The sequence below is a fragment of the Aphis gossypii genome, chromosome 2 (assembly GCF_020184175.1).
Source record: "Aphis gossypii isolate Hap1 chromosome 2, ASM2018417v2, whole genome shotgun sequence".
Classification (NCBI taxonomy): Eukaryota; Metazoa; Arthropoda; class Insecta; order Hemiptera; family Aphididae; genus Aphis; species Aphis gossypii.
This window is the reverse complement of record NC_065531.1, coordinates 29,814,777-29,841,545: the sequence shown is the minus strand read 5'-3', so window position 1 is coordinate 29,841,545 and position 26,769 is coordinate 29,814,777. Positions and strand designations below refer to the sequence as shown.

The following is a 26,769-nucleotide window of genomic DNA, read 5'->3' as shown; positions in this document are numbered from 1 at the left end:
TATAATGATAATGAAAATAAATAATAATAAAAACTGATTATAGTATCAACAAAACAAAAATGATAATACAAAGATATAAAATATCGCGTATCACATGTGTGATAACGCGTTACCGTGAACATGTCGCCGATTGAACCATAACCTCTCAAAATGGACGATATGCTGTTGACCGCCAAGATCCGCAACCCACGTGCATATGCTTGACTTCAATAGACAAAATAAACAATTCGAAAGTCAAAAAACGGCCCGATGCACTGTCGAACAAAATAACAAAAAAATAATACGCATTACCGTTAATTTATCGATGCCCGGTGCACCATAAATTCACAAAACAAAAGGTAATGACAAACCGCACACCGCCCGCGCTGGTGTCTAACACGTTTGGCATCCGTATGCACGACGAATAACGATGGTCTCAATACCGTTACGGAATTGAGAGCCACCATCAAACACGAATCGCCCGCGTCACATACGCCTTGAGCACAATTGCGTAAATAAAACAACAAATTCTATGCCACCGATGGCAAGTAATAAAAAAAAGGCGACGATCGGAATCGGAATCGCGACGACACTTCGAACGAGAGTAGCCCGTAAAAGCCAGCGCGATAGGCACAGTCGCACGCGCGAACTGCGCAGGCGTGCTAGCAACCGGATCAAAAATTAATTATAACTAAAACAATTAGCTGGTGCGATCTGACGGTATTTGGTCCGAACATCCTCCCGCCTTTGAAAGCGATGAGCTTTCAAACTTTCTTGACTGCAGGTCATTGTAGACATGGTCTTCGAAGAAACATAATTGAATACTAATAAAACTAATAATACTAATAATAATAATTACAATGCATAATAATATAATAATATAGGAAAATAAAAAAAAAAGAAGATAAGGATATTAATGGGTGCCTTTTAGGGTCTTGGATCAATCGGAAGTTTCACTAACTTGACCACAGGACGGGTCAAAGTTCCCTCATGTGTTTTGACAGTTGCCACACGCACAATGTCATCCGCACCTGGATGGACTTGAACGATTCGACCTATCTGCCAGGACATGGGTGGTCGTGATGGTGTGTTGATAAGCTCCGTCAGACGAACCTTTTGAGGCAGAAGGATTGGATGTTTTGCATCTTCATCCAAAATGCACGCTTCAATCTTCCAACGACGCGGATGATTCCCTTTTTAGAGACATCCGCAAAACCCAATAATCGTATGGTTTTTGATGAGAGTACGTTAATGAATCGACAAAGCGACAATGACGATAATGCAGGTAACTCCGTTGTAAAATCTTGCCATTTATTGATGATATCAGGCGGAGGCGGCTCATCCCAATCTAACTTTTCTATGCATAGCTCTTGCAGAACGCGCTTGGCCCAAAATATCACGGGTCCCAACGTGCCAACTGGATCATATAGACGAGCAATTGCTGAAAGTATTGAGCGCTTAATTGGGTTGACTTGGTTGATATTAATATGATACCCTAAGATATCCGAATTAGTACTCCAATGCAAACCCAGTACTTTCACTGATTGGTCATCTTTAAGTTCAAAAGATGGGTCCATTGCGCGATCTTCAGCAGGTATACCTTTTAATATTGCGTCACAATTGCTGGCCCATTTCCTTAGATTGAACCCTCCTTTACGTAATAAGGATATTAATTGACGTTGAAGTTCTAGCACAACCCTTTCTGTATCAGCTCCTGCCACAATATCGTCAACATATGTAGATGTAACTAACAGATTTTTTGCCAGAGGAAATTGATTTCCGCAATCTGAATCTAATTGGCGTAAACATCTGATTGCCAAATATGGAGCTGCATTGAAACCATACGTTCTTGTACATAATTCGTATTCTTTGACTTCCTCATTGGGTGAATTTCTCCAAAGTATATGTTGATACGCACAGTCTGCATCATTGACTCGGATCTGCCCGTATATCTTTTCAATGTCGGCAATGAATAAATATTTGTAAAAACGACTTTGAAGTAGTATATCCGTAATATTACTTTGTAATTTTGACCCGGTTGCCAAGCAGTCGTTCAATACAAACCCAGATGACGACTTAGCCGACGCATCAAATACTACCCGAATTTTCATCTTACCGTTTTTCCGTTTGACTACTGCGTGATGCGGGATAAAATATTTTTCTGGTTTATCAGCTGCGCGTATGTGACCTAATAAAAGATATTCATTCATGAAACAACGATACGCGGAATATAGTTCAGGGTCTTTAGCTAAGCGGCGTTCAATATTAAGCAACCGGTTTAATGCCATGGTACGCGAGGAACCAAGACCACTTGGTGTAATCAAATCTTGCTTTGAATTACATTGTACGTTAATTGTAGATCGAAAAGGGAGAGCAACACAAAACCTGCCTGATGTGTCCCGTGACACTGTTTTGCTAAACCACTCTTCGCATCGTTCGTCTTCTGTTGTTGACTGTGTTTGAACTATCGGCTCTTCAATCCTGCAAAATTGTTGCAAAGTCTCATTCATAACTGGTACCGTACTAATCGTTAATGACGTGAGAGATAATGGAGTAGAATCCTTCAATGAACCAACAATTATCCAACCAAGGTTTGTGTGCATTGCTGAAGGTAATCCAGGCGTATGAATAATGTCAGTTCTAGGTTGCAAAATCATCGGATATAAATCACCACCTATCAGCATGTCAACGGTACCGGGACGATCAAATTCTGGATCAGCTAGTACTAGGTGTTGATAGCGTGTGCGAACGGTGATAGGAAGTGAACATGTTGGCATTAATCCAGTGATTTGGGATAATATAATAACATTGGTTGCCTTAAACAGTGGTTGCTCTGACTGAAGAGGGAAAAAATCACACTGAGTAACCCCTTTTACCTTGGAGACTGGTTGTTGAGACAAGCCAACCACTTCTACGTGACTTTTGCTACGTTTGAGACCGAGTCTGTTGGCACAATCCGCTGTGATAGCTGAAACTTGTGACCCACTATCTAATAAAATTCTGATCTGATGCATAGCACCTGTGTTATCTTGTACCCGAATAACGGCAGTCCCTAATACTACAGTTGTTTGTGTTGATATAGTACCTGCGAATACAGTATTATTTTCAACTGGTTCGGACGTAGTGGCCTGAACAATTGTATTTTCCTTCTGCGTCACCTCACTGTTATTCGTTACACCACCAAAACTTTCCAGATGTAACAGTGTGTTATGACGACCTTCACATTTCTTGCATGTAAAAACGGCAGTACAAGAGCTAGCATTATGCCCAAGTTTTAAGCATATAAAACATAAACTGTTGTCACTCACAAACTTACGCCGCGCCGTAACTGGTTTGCGCTTAAATGAGAAACAACGATGAATTTGATGTTCATGTTGACAGAATGGACAATTTGATGCAGTAGATGAAGTTGAAATTGTCAATGAAGTTTTGCCAGAAGCCCACCTGTGTCTTCTATTACCTACCTTAAAGGTGTTATCCTGTTTTTCGTTAGTTCCAACCGAGGTTCCAATATTTTCTAAGATTTTGCATCTCTTTTCTACAAATTTTAATAGCATATCTAAACTAGGTACTTTCATTGTTCGATGCTAGCTTCAAAAAGTCTCCTGGTCTCTGTATCAATTACCCGGGCCCCGATGTGAAACAAGATAAAACCAGCCAAATCTTGAACACCAAGTGCTTTAATAGCCGAGACATTTTCGGTAAATACGTGAACAAATGAAGATAGTGACGACAATGATTCTTTCTTCAAAGGCACAAATGAAAATAGTTTATCAATATGTGCAGAAGCTATTAACCGTTGATTCTCAAATGATTGTTTTAATGCGTCCCAAGCTATGACATAATTATCAGCCGTCAACGGAATGGCTTTCACTACCGCTAGTGCTGGACCGGACAAGCTTAGAATTAAAAAATGATAACGTTGAATGTTGGAAATATCAGGGTTGTCATGAACTAGTGATTGAAACATGTCCCGAAATGATACCCAATCAAGTACATTACCATCAAATTTTGGTAATTCAATTTTTGGGAGCACAACAGGCTGAGCTATTTGTCTTGCACCAGTAGAAACATTATTAGTAGCAACAACATTAACCGAAGCGTTATGGAAGCCAGTAGCAATGAGTTGAATATTTGCACATATCTCTTCCATAGCGTCAGTGACTTCAGAATCAACCGTTTCAAACTCGCCTACATTATCCGAATCAACAAGAGCATTTAATACTGCTTGTTGTGCTAACTCAAATTGATCAGTGAACCGTTTCAATGACAAGTAATGAGCTTCAAACAATGCGCGAAGTTCGACATTTATTTTAGCTTCCTCGCCTATAGTATTTATTTTCTTAATTGACCGTAACGATGCATCCCGCGATGCACGAGCACGAATTAACGACCGTTTATTTTCAACATTGTCCGAGTCTTGACGCTTAGGCCTTCCCATATTAACCGATTTTTAAGGAATAAAAGAGCAAGCAAGACAAGACGGAGAAATTAATTAATTAAAAATTACATAAAATTATCCGGATCGAAGGTCCAAAAATGTAGATGTGTGTACTTAAATAATGACAAACATATATATAACCAAACAGTAGGAGTAATAATATTTAATTAAAAAAAATAACACCTGATTGTTGTAATAAAATATTAATTGTGGACTGTATTAAAATAGTATATCAGTACATCACATACACGGAATACATATTATATTTAAATAAAATGACAACTTATATGGGGAGTAGGCGCCCACCTACTATATAAAAATCAAAATGTATTATAATAATACTAAAGTGAACAAAATCAGTGGTAATATAATAATAATGAAAATAAATAATAATAAAAACTGATTATAGTATCAACAAAACAAAAATGATAATACAAAGATATAAAATATCGCGTATCACATGTGTGATAACGCGTTACCGTGAACATGTCGCCGATTGAACCATAACCTCTCAAAATGGACGATATGCTGTTGACCGCCAAGATCCGCAACCCACGTGCATATGCTTGACTTCAATAGACAAATAAAACAATTCGAAAGTCAAAAAACGGCCCGATGCACTGTCGAACAAAATAACAAAAAAATAATACGCATTACCGTTAATTTATCGATGCCCGGTGCACCATAAATTCACAAAACAAAAGGTAATGACAAACCGCACACCGCCCGCGCTGGTGTCTAACACGTTTGGCATCCGTATGCACGACGAATAACGATGGTCTCAATACCGTTACGGAATTGAGAGCCACCATCAAACACGAATCGCCCGCGTCACATACGCCTTGAGCACAATTGCGTAAATAATAACAACAAATTCTATGCCACCGATGGCAAGTAATAAAAAAAAGGCGACGATCGGAATCGGAATCGCGACGACACTTCGAACGAGAGTAGCCCGTAAAAGCCAGCGCGATAGGCACAGTCGCACGCGCTGAACTGCGCAAGCGTGCTAGCAACCGGATCAAAAATTAATTATAACTAAAACAATTAGCTGGTGCGATCTGACGGTATTTGGTCCGAACAATATATTTATAAATATTGAAGTACATCGTATAATAAACAGTTCAAAACTAAAAAATCCTGCTGCAATAACTAATGAGCGTTAAAATACCACGAAATCTACGTCAAAGTACTACCATTACATAATACATACCTACCCATAATATATAACCATGTATTTAATTGGCTTTTCGGTTCATATATTAAAGCGGTTTTAAGACCATAACTGCACTAGCAGCGTATAACTAAATCAACCTGCAGATGTCAAAACGTCACATTTCCGTACTTACATATTTCCTGCGTGATTTATATACCTACTCGTACATTGCTTAGTAGTAGCAAAGCATAAGGATCTACTCGTAAAAAGATCGGAGAACATTTTTTTTTATTTTACATTTATATCGTTGCATTAAATATTTTATATTAAAAAAAATAATTTAAACAGCATAATAAATGTTATTAATTAAAAACTTGGTTAATAATAAAACATGAATATTATAAGTATCAGGGTATACAATATGCAATAAGTTATGTAACAATAAAAATTAATACATTATGCAAAACTAGATTGAAAAATCATCATTAAACTGTACTTATACATGCTGCAATATTGCACCTAGCCAGTAAGTATCAATTAATCAATACGTACAGGATACGTTATAGGCGTGAAAAGGTGTTCTTGGGTGGTGTCTTGTGATACGATCTCTATAAAAAACCGACAGTAGTAAAATGTTATATTTTAAAATATTGTACATATTATTCAATACTTATTAGTCTATGTGTGAAGCAATTGGAGTAAATGACAATATTGTACTACGTACATGTTATATCTTATATGTATATATTTTTATACAGAAACAGTGCGATTTATCAAATAGGTATGCCCCTCCCTATTATTTTTTTTAATAATGAATTTATTCAAATTCTAACTTTTAATATTTGTAAGCACTTGCAAGTATAATCAAGGACAATATTTTCAAACACTTCGATTTTCTATCAATCTTTAAAAAGTGTTATGAGACAATACTGACTTTTTTCAAATGAAAGTCACACTTTTTTAGTCATAGCCCATTCAGCTCCCGTTTGACAAAAGATCAATTTCTAAACGGTTCCAGTTTTTTACAGCACAAATTGAACTTTCAACACACAAACTTTCATTTTATACAGATTTAAAACTGTCTCAAAAGAGGTGTGGTTAAGCATATGTTGGTATAAACTAAATAAAATAAAAAATCATATATTATTGTGAAATTTTTATTAAAATAATATTAAATTTTAACGTTAAAAAAAATGCATGTATAAGTAGAAATATAAAAAAAAATCATACATTGGGTAATTTTTTTAGGTATAGTTTTTTAATATAATCCATGCACGTGTTCTTACACTCGATGAAAATTTGTCAATTATGTTTCTAATGAACTCTTGTTTTTTTTTTTTTTTTAATTAAGGGTGTACTGACATGACTTTGAGCTTTAATTTTATTTTTTATTTTCTTTCTATAGTGGGAGCTGTTTAGGAATTTACTTTTTCTGTAATTTGTTTATCAGGATTAACAATAAGACATATTCGAAAAACGTTATCCTGTGTATCTTAATATAAGCTCAGACTTCAAATTGTTGAAATTTAACTTTGTGATCTAAAGAGATTGGCTCATAATAATAATGGTAAAGAAGATATGGCAACAATAAATCATATTTTTGATAAAATATGTTCTCGGTTGACCCTTGCCATTCTTTACGTCAATTTATTTTTCCTTTTATTATCCTATAAGTTAGTTCATTTTCATGTCACATAGTATATCCAATAATATATTATTCCGCATTTCCGCTATATTCATTTAATTTATTGTTCTTAGTATATTTCTAGGTTTATTTTACACTAAATAGTTGTGTTACATTATATAAACTAAAACGTCATTGAAAATTAGATTAGATAAAACAATTTAAATTTAAACATGTAAAGCAATATTTTGAATTTCAAAATGACTTACCTAAATGTGAGTTTAATTTTACAAATCTTGTATTATATAAAATTCAATACCGAATAACCAAAAAATGTAAGGTTTGTAAATTAAATAAAGATTTAAACAGATTATTATTTACTACCTACTATATTGCTAATTTGTAATTAGCAATTAGAATTTTTTACAGAATTATAACGCACATTTTTCTTAATTTACCTGTAAAATCATAACGTGACTGAACACCAAATTAGGAACATAATTTGTGACAACTCGATTATTTGTCAAAGTGAGCAATTCAAGAACCGAATGTCACGTGGTCTCTTGTTAGTTTGGTATTCAATCACTAGCCGAAACATGAAGAGTCGGAGTTCTGCGTATTTGATAATATAGGAATAAAATATTATGATGGAAATAAGTGAAGTAAAAAATAATAAAAAAATTAAATTCATAACACAATAATGATGGACACATAATATTACAGAAAATGGTATAAAAGACAAAAATACTTTCCATAATTTCAATGATTTCAAACACATATATGTAATATGTATACCTATATGTATTATATATAAATCCAAAAACCAACCGTTAATCTGGACGGTTACCAAATAATATGATAATAATAATACATACATAACTACATGATAATTTCATAATGATGCTAACGTCATAAACTAACCAAAGGACTAGACATCTGCCGATGTTTAATGATCTCCCACATCATCGTTACAAACGTCGTAGGGGAAAGTTTCAGCTGATGCACTCCATAATAATTGATATTAAAATTTTGTATACAACATAAGATATTTTGTTGTCCATGATGTTTTTCTTGGGAAAAGCGAAGAAAGAGCTGAGCAAACAGGGCGGCACGCGGCGCTAGCCTGTCGTTGCCCGTTAAAAAATGATGCGATCCCAGTAATTAAACTAATAATAATAATTTAAATTGGGTATTCGCGAGTAAAGATGATGGTTGAGTACATTGGTCGGAGTACACGGATAGAGCCATGGTGAGATTTTCTACACAGTCGTGAGGCACGTGTATGATAATTACAACAATATATATAAATTAATAATATAAACATATGTACCCCGTGTTTATACTAAACGTTACAAATTACACTACAAAATTATACATATTATACAAGTATGCATGAAATGTATAAAATACACAATTAAAAAGTTATGAATTGATTTTATTTATAATATTTTCTATACATTTACTCATAAAAACTTATCATTAAGTTACATTTTTTCTTCTAATCAGGAAAGTCATGTAGGATTTGGACTGAAGCAAATGATCATAGTTGCCATAGTTAAAAATTATATGTCAATCCATAGGCACGTTCCTACAATAATAAAATTGCTGTAGGTGCATGATTGTAACAAAGAAACTAGTAGAAAAATCTTAATTTGTGCAAAGCTATAGATTATAAAATACTAACGCAATTGTTACTAAATTCACATGCAACATTGTGTAATGATTTTTCAGATTAAAAAAGAAAAACGTGCTGCACTGAAGTTATTTATTTATTTAGTAAAATAAATAAACAAACCTTATGGATAACATTTTATAACTCGTGACAAAGAAATTTCTATTGTTTTTTTTTTTACTGTTATGATTAAAAAATAAACAGTTAGGTAGGTAAATAGTATAAAAAACAAAATTGAGTTTAAAATAAAATTCATTATATTGCACAAATAATGACAAAAACAATTTTATAAGAAGTACAAGCTCAAAAGGTGGATTTTGATACAAGTACCAATCTAAGAACTTTAATGTTTCTAATACAACTTAGTACTTACTCGTATTTTATTACGATTACATTATAATACTATATAGGTTAATCAATAACCAATAGATATTATGTTATACAACGGTAATCATAATACGTATATGACAACTGTTTTCAAATAAATTAGTTTTCATTTTTTTTTTTAACATTAACATAATACAATAATTATCACACAAAAATAATATTACGTTATTTTTTATCAACAGTTGAAATAATTATATATATATAATATACACATACATAATATATATATTATACATACATAAATACAACATACATTTATAATTTTCAATTAAAACAAATATTAAATAATACACTATACATTTGCCTATTATGAATAAATAAAAACAAATTAATGCATTTGTATTTAATACACTTTGATATTCATGATTTAAATACAATTTTGGAACTGTGGTAAAATTTCCAGTTGACATGCTGAATAAAGTAATGATTATTATTAAAAAGTTTATTTTGTATTGAATTGCCTAGTAGTTCGGTGAATAAGTTTAATACCGTTATGATAATATAAAATATGCATTATCTAAAACACAATAGATGTCAAATTTCAGAATCTGATGAGAGTTTATAATGAAATATCATGGAATCAATATTATCATCTTAAATACAAACACTTGCATAGTTATAATTTTTTTTTGTTATTTTTAAATATAAATCTATGTAAATATACTGACAATTAATTATTTAAAATTTAAAGTATAAGAACAATTATTATTAATTAAAGCATAATGTATTACCTAAGTATTAAACTTTTAATAAATGTGTTTAACTCTAAATAAATTGTGACAACATACATAATAGGTTATATTTAACTATACTTTCAAAACTTCTATTTATCGAATGCTTATAAAAAGTCATTCAATTTAATTAATAAAATACTGAAAATAATCGGTCAAGTCCATACTTTTTTCATTAATGAATAAAAATTTTAACTTAATATTAAATACATACTTCAATTTAAGTTATAATAATATTGTATACAAATAAAATAGGTACCTACATATTATGTATTGTTTAATTAATATTTCTTGAAACATTATTTAATAAAATAGGTATATCAATTATTTATAAACTCTCATCTTAAAACAATTTCTTTAGAAAGAAATTATTAACAACTCTGATTTTATAAACTTATGCATGTTTGATGCAACTTATAAGAACATAATATTTTTCCTACCAAAATTTCAAGAATTAAAAATGCATTTTTTTCTACTTGGTTTCATAATGGAAGTTAGAGAATAATACACAATACTACAAGTGATCCATTAAAATATAGTTTTAATATTTGTGTTAAAATAAACCTTTTAATCACAATAACAAATATCAACAAGCTTTCGTTAGACTCACTGCAATATTGTGTTAGAGATATCAAATGGAAATACCACACCACTTTAAAAATTTTTCACAAAGTACGGTATGGACCATTTACCTTGAGATAAGTCATTACTAAAGATGGACCGCCTTTAACTGCATCTCCAAGTTGACTCAATGGACAATTTTCAATTCCCAACAACTGCAACTTGGAACACAAGGCAAGTTCGAATGGCAAATGATGAAGACTTTGGTTGTCGTTAATGTAAAGTGCTTCCAAATTTTCCAGTGTACCGATTTCTTCAGGTAATGTACTAAGCTTGTTTTCACCGACACTAAGGTAGGCCAGATTAGTGAGATGACCGATTGCCCGAGGTAGAGATAGCAATTGGTTTGACTGTAAAATTAATTTTTGTAGTTCTCGTAAATAACCAATTTCCTGAGGTAATGTTTCTAGTTTGTTTTCTTCAAGATCAAGCACTCTGAGTTTTTGAAGATTTCCTATGGTAGCTGGCAGTCTTTTCAATAAATTGTTGGATAAAATCAACACCTCCAAAGACTGAAGATATTGTATGTCATCAGGCAATTTGGTAATCATATTTGTTGCAACATTTAGCTCTACCATGTTGGTCCAAGAACCAACATCTAATGGAAGTGATGTCAAAGCATTATCTTTCATATTTAATTTTGTTAGGTAATTAGCTTTGGAAAATATTCCGTAGGGTATTTTATCAATTTTGTTATGTTCAAAATTAATCGAGTCTACAGCAATAAATTGTGCAGGCCCTCCAGTAGGATATGCTGTGAAACTATTTCTAGCTAGTGTTATACTGTTCATTTCTTTTAAGTTAACAAGTAGACCATCAGGCAAACAACTTAGCATATTACCTTCTACATTAAATTCATCCATTCGATTACAATTACTCAATGAATTCGGTAAAATTTTCAATCTGTTATATCGTAACCCTAAACGTGTCAGAAGTGTAAGATTGCCAATGGTTTCAGGAATGTCGACAAGTTCATTATGTTGAAGGTCTAGTGTAGATAATTGTATACAATTTCCTATCTCTTCTGGTAAATGTTCCAAATGATTATGTGATACATCAAATGTAATCAATCTTTCCAGTTTGCCAATACCAGATGACAGTTCTTTAATTTTATTTTCTCGTAAACTGAGCATGACTAGATTGACTAATTTACTAATGTCATCACTCACTGTACGTATACGATTGAAGCGCAAAAACAAAGTAGTTAATGTATCCAACTTATAAACAACATCTGGTACTTCAGTAAGTTTGTTGTGCCTTAAATCTAAAACTTTAAGACTAGTAAGATTAGCTAATGAATCCGGTAGACAGGTCAGAGAGTTTTCGCTGAGTGCTAAAGTCTGCAAGTTGGTCAGACATCCAATTTCTGATGGTAAAGTGATCAATTTATTACCATACAAATACAATTCAGTCAATTGTGTAGCATCTCTAATGGTTATTGGCACTTTGGTCAGTCCTGATTTACTCAAATCTAGGCGCCATTCAGAACTATCGTTGCAGTTTTGAATCTCCTTTGTTGCATCTTGAACAATTTTTTTTGTATTTTCCTTTTTAGCAGTCGGCGTGTACAGCTTTTTTGAATCGTGTTGCTTGACAGTCACCACTCGAGGTTTCAAGTCCGATGCCGGACTGCTGTTGATAGAACTTACCGACAACTTTTTCTCCTTTCGCATTTTGTTGGCATCGATCATCTTGACCACGTCTACTTCGCTGGACTTCATTGTCACGATATCAAATTACTATTTACATTAAATTACATTTTCAATTAACGAGGAGAAAGAAAAAACATTTTGAACTTAATGTTCACTTTAATAATATTATAAATATTATTATTTGTGTTTTTATTATTATAATACAGTATACAGTTTTTCTCAGGATTTATTATTGATTATAGTTTCAGATAAAAAAAGATCATGGGTGAAAAAACATTTGTTGTAGTTTTCCTGCCATGACTAAGCATCGATATACTTGTAGACTGAAGTCTGAAATCATAAATAATGAACAGTGACCCTCAACGTGTGAGCACTGCGCTGCCGCCGCATATCTCGTGAAATCCACAGCCTCAGCCATGGTATACAACTGTATTCAATATTGTTTCAACTTCATAATGTTATCATACTAGACTAATTCAATTAAAATCGAATATGATTGAAATTTTATTTGTAAATATAATGTATGATATTAGTTTATTTTAATTCGTGGTCTATGATTGTTTTAATAAAAAAGCAACTTATTCAAGCATTCATAATAATTAATGGTCCTGATGGACCTAAATCACAGAATAGATTGCCTAAATCTCCTAACATCGATGATATTATTATTATCATCTGTGATATTAACAACACCCATTTTGGGCACCAATAAAAATATTGTATTTTGAGGTTAGAGGCATGACTGTTAAATTTCATTGGAGTGTAAAAAAAACAAACTTAAAATTCCCTATTCACTTATCTCATTAGTTATTATCTTTTATAATCGAAAATTCGTAAAGAGTATTAAATACTAAATTCTAAAGTTGCTCTATCCAAAAATTAACATTTTTTTATAAGCCATGGGTAAATCTACAGAACCCAAATCCGATGGGGATAAGCAAAAGAATACTTTGGATATAGGTCTGCTAGAAGAAGACGATGAATTCGAAGAGTTCCCAGTTGAAGGTAAACGATTCAATCTTTTTGTTATGAATTTATGTTAATATATAATATCATTATAATAATTGACAACATATTAATAAATATTTCTTATTAAATTTTATTTCAAGAATGGACCAGTCAAGATGAAGAAGATAAAGAGGCTAATGTTTGGGAAGACAATTGGGACGATGATAACGTTGAGGATGATTTCAGTGTTCAGTTAAGGTAAATATATTAATTATAATTATTATTGTCAATTTCTTCAAAAAGATAATGGGCCTCACTGAACAGGTTTGTGTGGAGGACCATTACTTCACAATTTACAATTATAGTGTACATTACTTTCTGTTATTAATTTACACTGTATTGGATTAAAAATGTATTATATATTAAATGCCTTACGTCTGACTTTTTCAAGATAGTAAAAATATAGTATAATAGTTAATATAAATTATAATTATAGTTATTAATTTAGATCTTCAATAAATATAATACCTCTTATACTAATTATTAACTTAATAATTTAAGAATAGTTTTCTGAAAAAATAAATACTTTATTACATTATAAAATAACTTAAGAATAATATTAACTAATAGTTTTTAAGAATGGAAATCTATTTCGAGTTTCTATTATATGCTTATCATTTAAAACCATTTCAAATCTGATGGGTGTTTTATGGTTTTCTATGCCTTTTCCATTTTAAATAATTGATTATGATTGCTTTTGTTTTATTATTGATTAATTTTAACACATTTTTATTATATTTTACAGAGCTGAATTTGAAAAGCAAAATATTCCTGCTACCTTCTAAGTCTTCTGCTGGTCCATAATATGGTGTTTTTTGTATTAATAATATGTAAAAATAAAAAATTATAATTTCATACAGTTAATATAACGTTATTACTATTTATAATATTTCTTCTTGTTTAATATTTGTAATTTGGATTAGAATATTTTATAAATGTGTACATTATACTAAAACTAAACATAAATATTATAGCTTTACATTACCAAAAGTATTTCCAAGTTTTTATTTAAGATATTTAATAGATCTCTTAATAAATCATCCTTGTCTATTCAAACATTCCATAGAACAGTGTATTGTTTAGAATAAGTAAGATTTTTAATTGAGATTCTTACATTTTTAAATTATTATTAATGATATCAAAGTCTTATTTTAGTTAGAAAAACATATGTTTTCTACATAAATAATTTCATTGGATACTCATAAATTAGTTCCTTTTAAAGTAGAGCTTTTACCTAGTAAAATGTGTTGCCACGAATTACTACATAATTATATCCTATTGGATAAGAAATGTCAAACAAAATGGGGTAGAATGCAATGAATTACTAAACACTTTCAATGCTGCTTACATGTACAGTGTATACACTTTAACAGGCCAGTGATGCATTTACACTTCAGAAATGTATATATTTGTATCAGCTATAGTTAAATTGTTATTTTAACAAACTTTGAAACATACTTGGACTATAGACCAGTGGTTTTCAAATATTTATTATACACGGAACATCGTAAACTTAAAAAAATTTTCACGGCACGCTGACTTTATTTTTAGATGAACAAAATTGTTTTGAATTAATTATTAATTTATTTTCTTATATCACAATTCAATACAATCGGTAATTTATGGGAAAACCATGGCACACTAAGTGGATACTTGCGGCACCCAGTTTGAAAACCACTGCTATAGACATTAGACAATGAACTTGAAATTTAACCACGTGGTTAGTTTTAGTCAGAAATAATGAGTACCATCGAGTTTTATTATTATGTAAACATAGGTATTGTAAAAAAATATTTACTTAAATCATACTACCCTTTAAACAAATTTTTTATTAATTTAAATATCTCAATATACCTACTCAAAATGTAAACTTTTCTTCAAATTTACTTAACCTACATTCATTTATCACTATTTCCATATCATTGCAATTTCTTGATAATACAGAATTCTCTGTGTACCTACCTGCTATTTAAAAGTTAATCTATAAATTAACGTACACATTTTACCAAAATCATAAATCATGAACACAAATCACGTTTTGATTATAGCTTTTTATTATTTTAACTCTTGAGTAAGAATCAAGATTAAGTATTTAAAATGAAAGTTGTGATTTAAACATAACAAACAAGTTCTTTTCATTTTCAAAATTAATTAATAATAACCACCAGTGTGAGCAATGAATTATATGTAGACACACAAGATTAATATATTCTGCAAAAAAACAGTACCTCCCCTCTGCAACACAGGCATAACTGTGTTTGTAATTATATTATTTATGTAATATTGTGTTTGTACATCAATAAAGTATTTAATAAATATTAACTACTATTAGGTATGTTATAGTAATACATAGCAACAGATGAAAATTTACAAGTGATTTCTACTCAACGCTGATCTAAATGAAGTGCATCATATTTTTATTAATTTATAGAACAATATTGAAGACTTTGAGAATATTTAAATAGATTTAACTATTACTGTCATAATAACTCAATATTCATCTAACTGTAAAAAAAATATATATATAATAATAATGTATGCTCATTAAAGTCAGTGAAAACTTTCTGATGCCAATTAACAGTGAGATTTTTGTATGGAAATGATTTAGAAAAAGTGGTTTTAAGCTGATACAGAAGTTTCAAACATGTTAAAACATGAGCAAAAATAAAGTAGATGCAAAACTTCAGAGGTAGAACACTTTGAGTTAGTAACCACCTGTTTGCTTATAAATGATACAACATGGATTTATCAATATTTTTTTTATTCCAACTGACATATTGTCTATTTATACATGTATTATTCGATATATCATATGATAAACATAATAAAATGTTTAGCAAAAGTTTTTGTTTCAAACTTTTTTTAATCATGGCACTTTGTTGTACTATTAATTACGATTAACATAATTTTAGCAAACGTACAATCATCGGGTTTGTAATAATAGTGTTATACTTAATATTATGAAGTGATTAATGTTTAATTTTGATATAATATTGAATATTATACTTTAAGATATATTAATATTATAATATATTAACATATATATGTTTTTAAATATGTTATATTTTAACATTGGAAAACTGGTACGTGATATAGAATATTATATTTAATTGATGCTGGTACTCTGTTAATACTATTGTTTAGATGTATGGTAAATAATAACAAAATACACAAATAAAATAAAAATACCAAGTGTTTAAAAGCAGTCTTATTTGTTTAATTAAACAAAAAATAACAAAAATAAAATCTTAAAGGACCTATGATTAAAGTCTATAAACTGAAATATAAAGGGAACAAAATAAAAAAAAAAAATGATAATTTACAACATAATATGATATCATAAACCTTATAGTTATATAAAGCAACATTAATACAGTATTAATCAAAGCTATTTTCTTGCTTAAGCGAAGGGCTAAATTATTTTCATACATTAGGCTTGGGGGTATACAAAAGCATAGTGGGTAGTATGACACACAACATCCCATAGATAGGACAAGGGTCATTCAACACACAAGTCGAGACCTTTTTTGTTCAAATCTGTTGCACAAGAGCCGAACAAATAAGGTCTCAACGTCAACTAAAATTTAAAAAAACAAAACAAAGTGATAGTAGAAAAATTTTGTAAAAAATAAAAATTAAAGATATGTTCTATAATCTAAGTATTAGTGTAATACTTTTAATTTATTTTTTATTACAAAAGTAGTTTTCTCGTAGTAAGTATTATAAATAATGCATCGATTCTTGTAACTAAAATATATTATTATATACATACCTATTACTTATTAGGTATATATAAAAAATGTATTTTAAATTATAAGAAGAGCTGTGTGGTTGAATAACAAATGTTTGCGTGATTTATAAAAACATAAGAATTAATTTTTTCACAGTGCACAAGAACAACACAATACGCGACAACAAAATATCATAAAAAGCACCTAACGACACGTTTCCCCGCGAGAACGGCTGTAGATAATTGTTTTATTTCCTGCAAAGTGCGAATTTCATTGCATAAAACAAAAAAAAAGACTGGTGAAAATTGTTAAAAATAAAAAACAAAACAAAAACAACGAAGAAAAACAAAGCAGCAAATCGACGATTGCACTTGGACGCCAATATTATTATAATATGACATCACAAAACTATCCCATCATCACGAACCGTCGGTCAATATTAATGTAATAATTAGCAAAACATATTAAACAAAAACACAAAAAAAATGTACATAATATTATCGTAGTAATACTCTATACACAGAAATAAACACAAAATATAAGGAAAATGAGACCATTAAAAACGAAAGAGAAATACATATTAATAGACGATAAATTAGACGCACAAAAATAATCAAAATCAATTATTATATAAAATTATATAAATAATATCATTGCGGAATGTGCCGGGCGGCCGCTATACACGACATCCATCGATGGTTCTCACTTAGACACCATCAGCACGGATGACCTGGGCACGAGACCTTTGCGCGCGCCACGACAACAAAGTATCCATTTGTCATCCACGTCCAGGACGAGCTGCAACTTCTCACCCTCGTTGAACGATAAATGTCCGTTGTCGGCCGACAGTCGATGTGAAAGGGTTCGCACGTAACGAACAGGCTCCCCTCTACAGGTCGTCGTCGTCCTTTGCGTTAAGCTGTTTGGTCGTGTAGCTTTCGAAGCGGACGCTGGCGGCGGTTTTCTAAGCCTGAAAATCCAGAGAAACAGTCATAAATACGTATAATCAATAATCATAATACTATAGGGTCTTTGACACGTTTTTAGCAGAACGGCCACCACTCGTTTAAAAAATCAAAAACTATTTACATAAAAAATCTCACAAACTGCATATAATTTACTAAAAATGATCATGTTTTTTATTATAATATATTATACCTAATTGATTTAAACTTATTGACAAACATAGTTTTAGATTGGAAATTAAGGTATTAGTTCACAATTAAATACATAAGGATTTATAGCGAGAGCATGATGCACAACGCCGTTTTACCTTTATAATAATTTATTTATTCTAATACTGATTATTATTGGTACTTTTAAAATAATATACTTGAGGACTTTTTTTTCAATTATTTAGATTTTTTAATACCATTTGAAGAGAAGCGATGTACAGACTGTAGGCGTCGGATAAAGGTTAAAATTATAAAATTTGTATACCTACAAATATATTATGCTTATGTAAATTGATTCAACTTTCAACATTTTAAAACATATTAATTTATAATATTATAATGAGTGTTACAGCATTATTTCAGGCAAATAATAATATATTTTTGAATCAAACCAGGTAAGGGTATTCTATTGTTTTAAATACCTATATTTATAAGTAATAAAACAATTATATTATGATCATTATTTTGTGTTTTACGTAATCCCTCCCCACTTCCATCGTACAGTTTGAAATCACCAAATAAGTAATGTACGTTATACAGTGCCATAGTGGGCAAGTATATAATAGTGGCGTACACCGACCTGGTGGAAGTATGTTCGATTTTGTTGTTGGTATTGCCAGACGGCGAAGTCGGGGAATCGGCTCTGTAAGTAGCGGTCATCGGACGCTTACTGTTGCCGAACGCATCGGGACTAGGTTGTTGGACCGGCGATAGAACTGGCCGTGGTATACGTGACTTAACGGCAGCTCTCCTGTATAGGGCGAAATTGGTGATTCGATTAAAAATTTCTTTTAACATAAAGCGGTGATCTGTTTGACAACTACTTTTAAAGCGTATATATATATATATATATAAAATATATGCTTTTTAAGTTATAATGTTGTATTGGTTCAGCACTCCTACATCGCAATATTTATGTTTTCTTTTAGACCCACAATTAACATACATAATATATAAAAAACATTCACGTAAAATCAATTCTTATGATTTGACATGATTTAAATTGTATTATTATTTCACTATTTTTACTTTATACTCAACATAAAAATACAATTTCAATGGTCATTTAATGATTTTTACACAATGCAAATAGACATGTAATATCCTCAAAAACATTACTCTCTTTAATTTATGTGATTGGCGATTTTACTCTAAGAATATAGGTACTCTTAAAAATATTAAAAAAAATTATTTTGTATTTTGTTTATATTAAACTTGACCAGAGAGAAAAAATAAACAATATATTATTTTACGCAAGCTTTTGTGCAAAAATATAGATTTTTAAGTATTGAATAAAAAATTTTATTTGCGTGTGAACAACAATGAGTTCCTCAAAAACACAGTTAATAGTTATACTATTCAAACGTTATGAAAATATCAAACGATTTTCCAAACGTCAGTGTAGCACGTCAAATAGATCACCAAGGTATATCTATTTTCTATATCATAATCAATAAGTAGATAACACTAAAAATAAGTACATTGGTAGCAGTTGAAAAATGTGTTACAATATAAATACCTAGAGCTCGCCGATTCGCCCCGAGGTCCATCAAAATCAGGGGTGTCCAACGTCAGATCTTTGGTGCTAAGCAGCTCCCATTTCATCTGAAGTCGTCTGAACCGCTGTCCTTTCACAGGCGTCTCCTTGGGGGTGTCACTGCTACTGTGGCAAGGCTCGGCTGCTTCCGGTCTGTTACGAACATATCAATTGTATAAATTATGCAAGTCGAATCATATAAGAGATGAGAGAGAAAAGAAAAAACTTAAAACATCTAATAATCAAATCATTGATCCTCTCCCTTACATTGTGCGTCATTGAGCTTACAGTGAATTGTGTTATTACTATTATACATAGAGCTATAAAAAGTTAAAAATCGTTTTGAAATCTATTTTTTAATCATTTTCAAATTTGAACTATTAAAATCATAGATAATAAAGATATGGATAGGACATATCGGTCTTATCAGCGGTATTTAAGGGGTTCAGTTGAGGCCAAACAAGTATACCTATATAGAGTATCAATTATATCATTATAAAAACGCCTCAATTGCCTTCAACTCCAGGCACGCGGCCTCAAATATATTAAACATAGGCGTGGCCTATCCATATCTTTATTATCTATGATTAAAATATAAAATAAACAACTTTATAGCACAGTTAAATTTGTATTATTATTGTTGGTGTATTAAAAATACGTATTCACTCAACAACTTACAATGGGGTTCTGACGTAAAATTTAAAACTTAACTTGTCATAAAAATATAAAATGCTATACTCGTACTTTCTTAGTATTACATAATATCTATTAGTTATTATTATACTTAATATTTTAATATAATATACACTACACTTACTGGATCCTCTCGTCAATATTGTCCAACCTTTCGAAGGCCGTGGCCAGCTTAGAGCCCATGTGCACGCCGCTCCAACGTTTGCTAGCTGTACCCGCCACGTCTACCGTTGTTTTAGCAGCCGAATCGACGTACGACCGGGGCCTGGAAGTTTCATTTTCTAACGTTCGAGCGGTTTTTTTCAACAACCACGACGTCCGGTTCTGTTTATTTTTGAAAAAAAAAACACGATCGTCATTCACAAAACAATAATATACATAATACAGTGCTTGTATATACTAAAAGCAATTCAGTAATATTTTCTGTTTTTATCGCGTACCAACAATAGTATATTATTAATATTATTAGAGAACATATTTGAAGTAAACTTATTGGTATAGATTTTTTTCTCAACAATAGTGTTGAGTGGAATCATTTAAGTTCAACTTTGGGAAAAAAACAAAAACGATTAAAATAAGTTAATAACATGTTTAAAACCATATGAACAAAACGCTATTTCATAAATAATTATGATAAATTACCGAAATTTTATTTACTGAAAATGTTTACAAAACCGCGTTGGTTCACGATAAAATGAAATATAATATACGATAAAATTATATGAAAATTAGTTGACAGAAAACACTTACATTTATATTGGATAAGCTTTCGTGGAGCTTGCGACATTCGTACAGTGGATCGAAAGCGGGCCTGTATTTAGCCAAAGGTTTAGCGGAAGCAATCAAACGATCCACGAGATCCCTGTGCAAGGTGCACCCAAAATTTGCACGGACAAATAGCGCGTTCCGGTTATAGTATTTTTGCCATATAGATTCACGGGTTCTCATATAGCTCAGCCAAGCGTCCAAGCCCCCAACACTAAAACAGATATATTATTACAATTATAAAAAAATATTTTTTCTACCGTTAATATATATTGTTTTTAGGTTTTAACGATGCTCACTTTAAGAGGCCGAAAATAAATGCATTGAACTTCATTACACCCTCGTTGAGTGCCAGTTCATTGTTGACCTTTGCCGTCAGTTCATTGAGCGCCGAAGAAAGAACACCTGAAACAAATAATTAATTTATAAATGGATAAGTATAAATTAGATAACCCAAAATCATTTACACTTCAAATCACAGTTGTAATATTGTATGCATGTACTATAAATAATATTTTTATACACCCAACATATGAAATTTTTTTTATATTAGAAGTTTTAAAATAAAATGATCTTCTATGTGCAATGTACACATGAACGTTACAAGCCTAATTGAGCTTTTGGAACGAGGACAGCCTATTATTATTTCACCAGAAATTAGAAATATGAGTTGTATTTATATTAAATATATTTAACGTTAATGCGTATGTAAGATGGAGAACTAACACAGGTTTTGCCATCCCATGTTGTAGCCATGTTGACTACGTTGCATCATACACCTTAAGATTTGTTACACTTGTCAATTAGTATTTTAGTGAGAAAAAAGTGATTTTTTTTTATATATACCTATTGGCTATTATACCATTATACCTATACTTTATGTCAAATTGCCAACGTGTTTAGAAATAAAACAATGCAAATATATTGCAACAATTGATATGACGAAATATTAATTTAAAATTTATAATAAATTTAAAAAAATCTAACATATTATGTACATATAAATAGCCATAAATAAGATTTAAAAAATATAATATAATATATTGTATATTATTCAATAACAATTAGCTATACTAATAATAGTACCTAATAGTATACATAAAAATATTAATTAATCGCTTAAAACAATTAAAACCAAGTTTCCTCATAATTCACATCTCTATCATCAACCGTTTTTGGTTGTATCAATAAACACTGGCGATAATGTATTTTCCATGTCATTAGTTCATTAATTATTAAATAATAGTTTTAATTTATTTTATTATACAGTTATTTAGATTAATAACTTATGAAGTTAAGAAAATTTTTGAACGTAAATGCACAAATAATAATTTAATAAAAAAATCATAGTTCATAATATTGTATTTCTACTATCTATAGTAGATAGTAGATACATACTATATAACTCTAAATTTAACTATTTGATATTACATAATACGAAATCGCTGTAGGTAATTGACAATATAAAATATCATAATGGAATTAATAAAATGCGGGTAAAAACATCATGTATGATTGATATTATATGGGTGTATCGATATTATATTTTTACGTAAAAATAACGAATTATGGATCGTATAGAGGTATGAGATAACAGTAAATACCAAATAACTAATAATTTAAGCTATACATTCTACTTTTTGGGCGATTATAAAAGTTAGATTAATAATATCTTGAGTCAACAATTACAATTTTTGTTTGTTTTCTGTTGAAAATAAGAACAAGAATTATTTTTATTTTTTATTTTATATTAAAAACAAATAGAAAACAAATATTAATAAAAACACTGACTGATATAATTATATTAACTAAGATATTTATCTTATTCCGTGATTAAAAATATTGAGATCAGGATAAAATTCATCTATCAACTATTATAGGATAACAAAACCTAACCTGTCTGTTATTTAGTGACTGATTACAAATTATAAATGTATTACACTTTACTCGATAACGAACGATAATTTAGCATTTTTGACATCGAACAATAATAGTAATAAATTAATAACATAATATTATAATTGCATTACTCTACCAAAAGACAGCGCTATCCGCAATAATCTAATTAATAGTATTATCTTAAAACATCCTGATGATTACCAATAGACTGGAGACAAAAATAGAAAAAAAATCGAAGGGAAGATGTAATAGTTTATTATTATAATGATAAAGACGATAAAATAAAATCGGTTGCAATAGGGGGCAAAGTTTAATAAACTTGTAATTACTGATAAACAGCTGAGCATGATCCTCTATCCGCTGACCATCATAAATTTAAACCAAATGTCCTCATTTGTTCATTCAATTATAGTCTCATTGTCTCATAAGAGTTTCACCTAGCGGGCGAAACTAAGCCTGAGTCGACATTCCACTTCTTCAGGATGGCATAATTGTTTCATGTTTGAAATTTTTCAAACAATTACCACGTTAGATCAAGATGTCCAATGGCCAGTAAGTTTTCTAATATTTCCGTACACTAACAAGGATATTATTATTTTACTACTCTATATTTTAAGGTCAATTCTACGATTTTTAACTAATTTAACAATTATATATTTATTTTGTAATCCTCAATTTTTTTAGATTTTAAAATTTTAAAAATTCACTTTTATTTAATAAATTATTAAATTGAAAAAAGTGTGTTTGACCGATAACATGTTCATTTTTATATTTATTAAAATATATAGTTGTTAAAGTTACTGATCATTCGTGTTAAACTTTTTACTTTAGCGTTTGGTACTTTAAGTATCTACTACTCTACCATTTGAGTTATAAGACAACCGTTTTGCGAAAGTAGACAAAATATATTTAATTTAATATATGTTTGTTTTTTGTATTATTAAACTTATACTATTGTACATTTATTAATTTTGATATAAAAAAAAGAACGAACAAATACTTGTAGCTAACAATTGATTTTTTAATTGGGATATATAAGATTTAAATTCATAATGAAGATATAAATGCTAGCAGTACTCATTTAAATTATATTTTACTAATTATTTAAGAATATTTTTAGTAGGTAGTAAAAAATGTATGCTTAATAATCAATAGTCATAAATAATAAATCCTCGTTAGATGCAGGATCGTCTTCATAGGCGGATGCTGTGTGCTTCGGTACCCCCCTATATTTTGTAAATGGGACTCTAAAACTTAAATACCAAAGTAAAGAACTTGTATTAAATTGATGTACCTAACTAAAATAGAAAGGTAATTTTTCAAATGGTTATTTTAAAGTATTAAAAAGAGTCAACAATTATATTTTACGGTCAATAGTCAAGACTCATCACTTATTATCCTTTATTAGAAAATGAAAAATTATTAGCTCTATAAATATTATGTGTTATAGACTGAGTTGTCAGGAATATAAATATTAGATAAGTAGTTACTAGATTTTTAAAACTTAAAGCCAAAAAAAAAAAAAACAATTATGTAAGTTTTATAATAATATGATAATATGTCGCATAAATCATTATTATTAAATTATTTTGTTTTTTTAAATTATTAAACGGGGGCCATAAAACCCCCTTTGTGTTAACGGATCATGATCCTTCCCCACGAAAAAATCCTGCATCTGCAGCCACCAATGATCACCACCACCACCACCACCACCACTAATTCGGGGATGGAAATCAAACGATCGTTTCGTCATTCGCAGGGCACAACAACCCGAATCACAACAACGTTTGCAGCGACCAGTACAACCACCGGAACGGCGACGGTCGGTCACCAGGCAGGGGAGTTTGGAGTGCGCTGAGGATTTTGAATGCGACAAGTGCGCGCGGATGTTTCCTACCAAGAGGTTCATGGCCCAGCATTTGGCGACGGACAAACGCAAATGCCAAATGTGCTGCAAACGGTTCCGGCACGTTAGCAACCTGGTGAACCACGTCCGAGTGCATACGGGCGAAAAGCCGTACACGTGCGCGGTGTGCCGCAGGTCGTTCGCACAGGTGGGTAACCTGCGTACGCACGTCCGCGGCGTCCACTCTGGCCACACGCCGTTCGTGTGCGACATCTGCGGCCGGCAGTTCACGCAGATGGGTAACCTGGCCACTCACAAGCGCGTTCACGACGTCGACAAACCGTACGCGTGCGACGAATGCAGGATGTCGTACTGCCAACAATACCAGTTGGTCAGGCATCAAAAGAAACACAGAGTATCCGTCTCTTGCGGTCCTTTGCCACCGGTACCGGTTCTTCCGGCATCACCTCAGCGCCAATAAAAGGATCGCGGTCGATTGGTCATCGTCTTAATCACTATTATTATAATAATTATATCAACAGATCACGGCGCACGTCTCACTCCCGAAGGTCCGGAGAAAAGTTTAAGAATCGTTCAAATAATATATAATTTAAGAATAATATTATGCATAAAGCGTATCCTATTATAGATTCTATGATCATTATATATTATTTTTATGTTATTCTGCGAACAGGTGTCACGAACTCTGAACAGTTATTTGAGTATTATTTATATTTTTATTTGTATATTACACTTGAATACTTTTTGTCCTACGCCACGAACAAGTAAACAAAGTTAAATTTACATTTATCTCGAAGTATTAATTAAAAATATACATTTGTTTGTTTTACATGTATACACTTGGTTTTAATTGTTCTAATTTTAAGAAAAACGTCAACACCCGCATTTCACCATAACTTGAAATGGTATTTACAGAACTAGAATATAAAAATACATTTAGAAGTAGTTATGTTTTTGAACAATAAATAGTACGTATATTTATTATTCATAAAAATACTGTTATCTCCATAGCAATGCTGGTTATACGTAAACTGAAAGTAATAGGTACACCAAAACTTTTAGTTAACAAAGGCTCATTGGGAACAAAAAAAAATTCGTTTTATACAGAAGAATTCGTTAAACAGAATTAACACATGATTAATAATGAAGGTCATGGTTCTAAAAAATAATTCATTAAATGGAAGTTTCATTGTATAATAATCAAAATAATTTTAGTATAATGTTATAAAGTATTATAAGTTACAACACAGCCAATGTATAATAATAATAGGCAGATTGAATTTAATTGATATCGTACATTGTATATAACGCCATGCATCATATTTTGAAGCTTATAATTTTATTATTTAGTATTTAACTTTAACGTCTAGTTTCTTTTTAAAAATACTAATATTTCAAAAGCTACATCAATAGAAAATACGTTCTACAGATGCTGAAGAGCATAAAATAGTATTAAATCAAATAAATAGTTTTTTTATACAAGACACTGTCTTGAGTTCTCAAAAAAATAATTATTTGGCATTAAAAAATATTATTGTAATATGTAAATGAATTAAAATAAAAAAAAGAACAATATTTTTATAACTTTTCATCAATGACTTATATAAATTTAAAATTATGCAGCATAGAACATATGATTATGTCTTGTATGTGCCATGTGTTTATTACTGACTGGAAATATTATTATCTAGGTTTCCGACCATAGTTGTACAATTATAGGAGAAAGGATAAGAATAGGCTCTCGAATACCCAATTAAGTGTTCACGACATAGGTCGGGTATAAACTATGTACACAGGTACGCAGGAGAATATAAAAACGTGGAATGTAAAT

The 26,769-nt window shown here is 30.7% G+C and overlaps 5 protein-coding genes across 7 annotated transcripts in view; 2 read left to right on the top strand and 3 right to left on the bottom strand.

Annotated features, from left to right (window-relative positions):
• Positions 1-1,082: 1,082 nt before the first annotated feature.
• On the bottom strand, positions 1,083-3,557 carry LOC126549769 (uncharacterized). Its single transcript, XM_050200135.1, has one exon. The coding sequence runs from the start codon at positions 3,555-3,557 to the stop codon at positions 1,083-1,085; it is 2,475 nt and encodes an 824-aa protein (XP_050056092.1).
• A 5,549-nt stretch (positions 3,558-9,106) lies between these two features.
• On the bottom strand, positions 9,107-12,633 carry LOC114127365 (leucine-rich repeat protein soc-2 homolog). The gene has a single exon (XM_050200431.1). It carries the CDS (start codon positions 12,330-12,332, stop codon positions 10,656-10,658), a length of 1,677 nt encoding a protein of 558 aa, XP_050056388.1. The 5' UTR covers positions 12,333-12,633; the 3' UTR covers positions 9,107-10,655.
• Positions 12,634-13,005: 372 nt separating this feature from the next.
• LOC114127344 (26S proteasome complex subunit SEM1) lies at positions 13,006-14,264 on the top strand. The gene is made up of 3 exons (XM_027991552.2): positions 13,006-13,268; positions 13,373-13,469; positions 14,017-14,264. Exons 1-3 carry the CDS (start codon positions 13,163-13,165, stop codon positions 14,054-14,056), a joined length of 243 nt encoding a protein of 80 aa, XP_027847353.1. The 5' UTR covers positions 13,006-13,162; the 3' UTR covers positions 14,057-14,264.
• A 2,200-nt stretch (positions 14,265-16,464) lies between these two features.
• LOC114127367 (uncharacterized) overlaps positions 16,465-26,769 on the bottom strand; it is a 36,363-nt gene continuing 26,058 nt past the window's right edge. For all 3 annotated transcript variants that reach the window (XM_027991588.2, XM_027991586.2, XM_027991587.2), the window contains exons 12-17: positions 21,472-21,577; positions 21,158-21,386; positions 20,532-20,731; positions 19,697-19,867; positions 18,758-18,928; positions 16,465-17,972 (exon numbers count right to left, since the gene is read on the bottom strand). In XM_027991588.2, coding sequence (XP_027847389.2) covers positions 17,705-17,972; positions 18,758-18,928; positions 19,697-19,867; positions 20,532-20,731; positions 21,158-21,386; positions 21,472-21,577 — 1,145 coding nt within the window. In that variant the 3' untranslated portion in view covers positions 16,465-17,704. The remainder of the gene's footprint in view (positions 17,973-18,757; positions 18,929-19,696; positions 19,868-20,531; positions 20,732-21,157; positions 21,387-21,471; positions 21,578-26,769) is intronic.
• LOC114127368 (zinc finger protein 32-like) lies at positions 23,483-25,616 on the top strand. Its single transcript, XM_027991590.2, has 2 exons — positions 23,483-23,623; positions 24,831-25,616. Exons 1-2 carry the CDS (start codon positions 23,610-23,612, stop codon positions 25,396-25,398), a joined length of 582 nt encoding a protein of 193 aa, XP_027847391.2. The 5' UTR covers positions 23,483-23,609; the 3' UTR covers positions 25,399-25,616.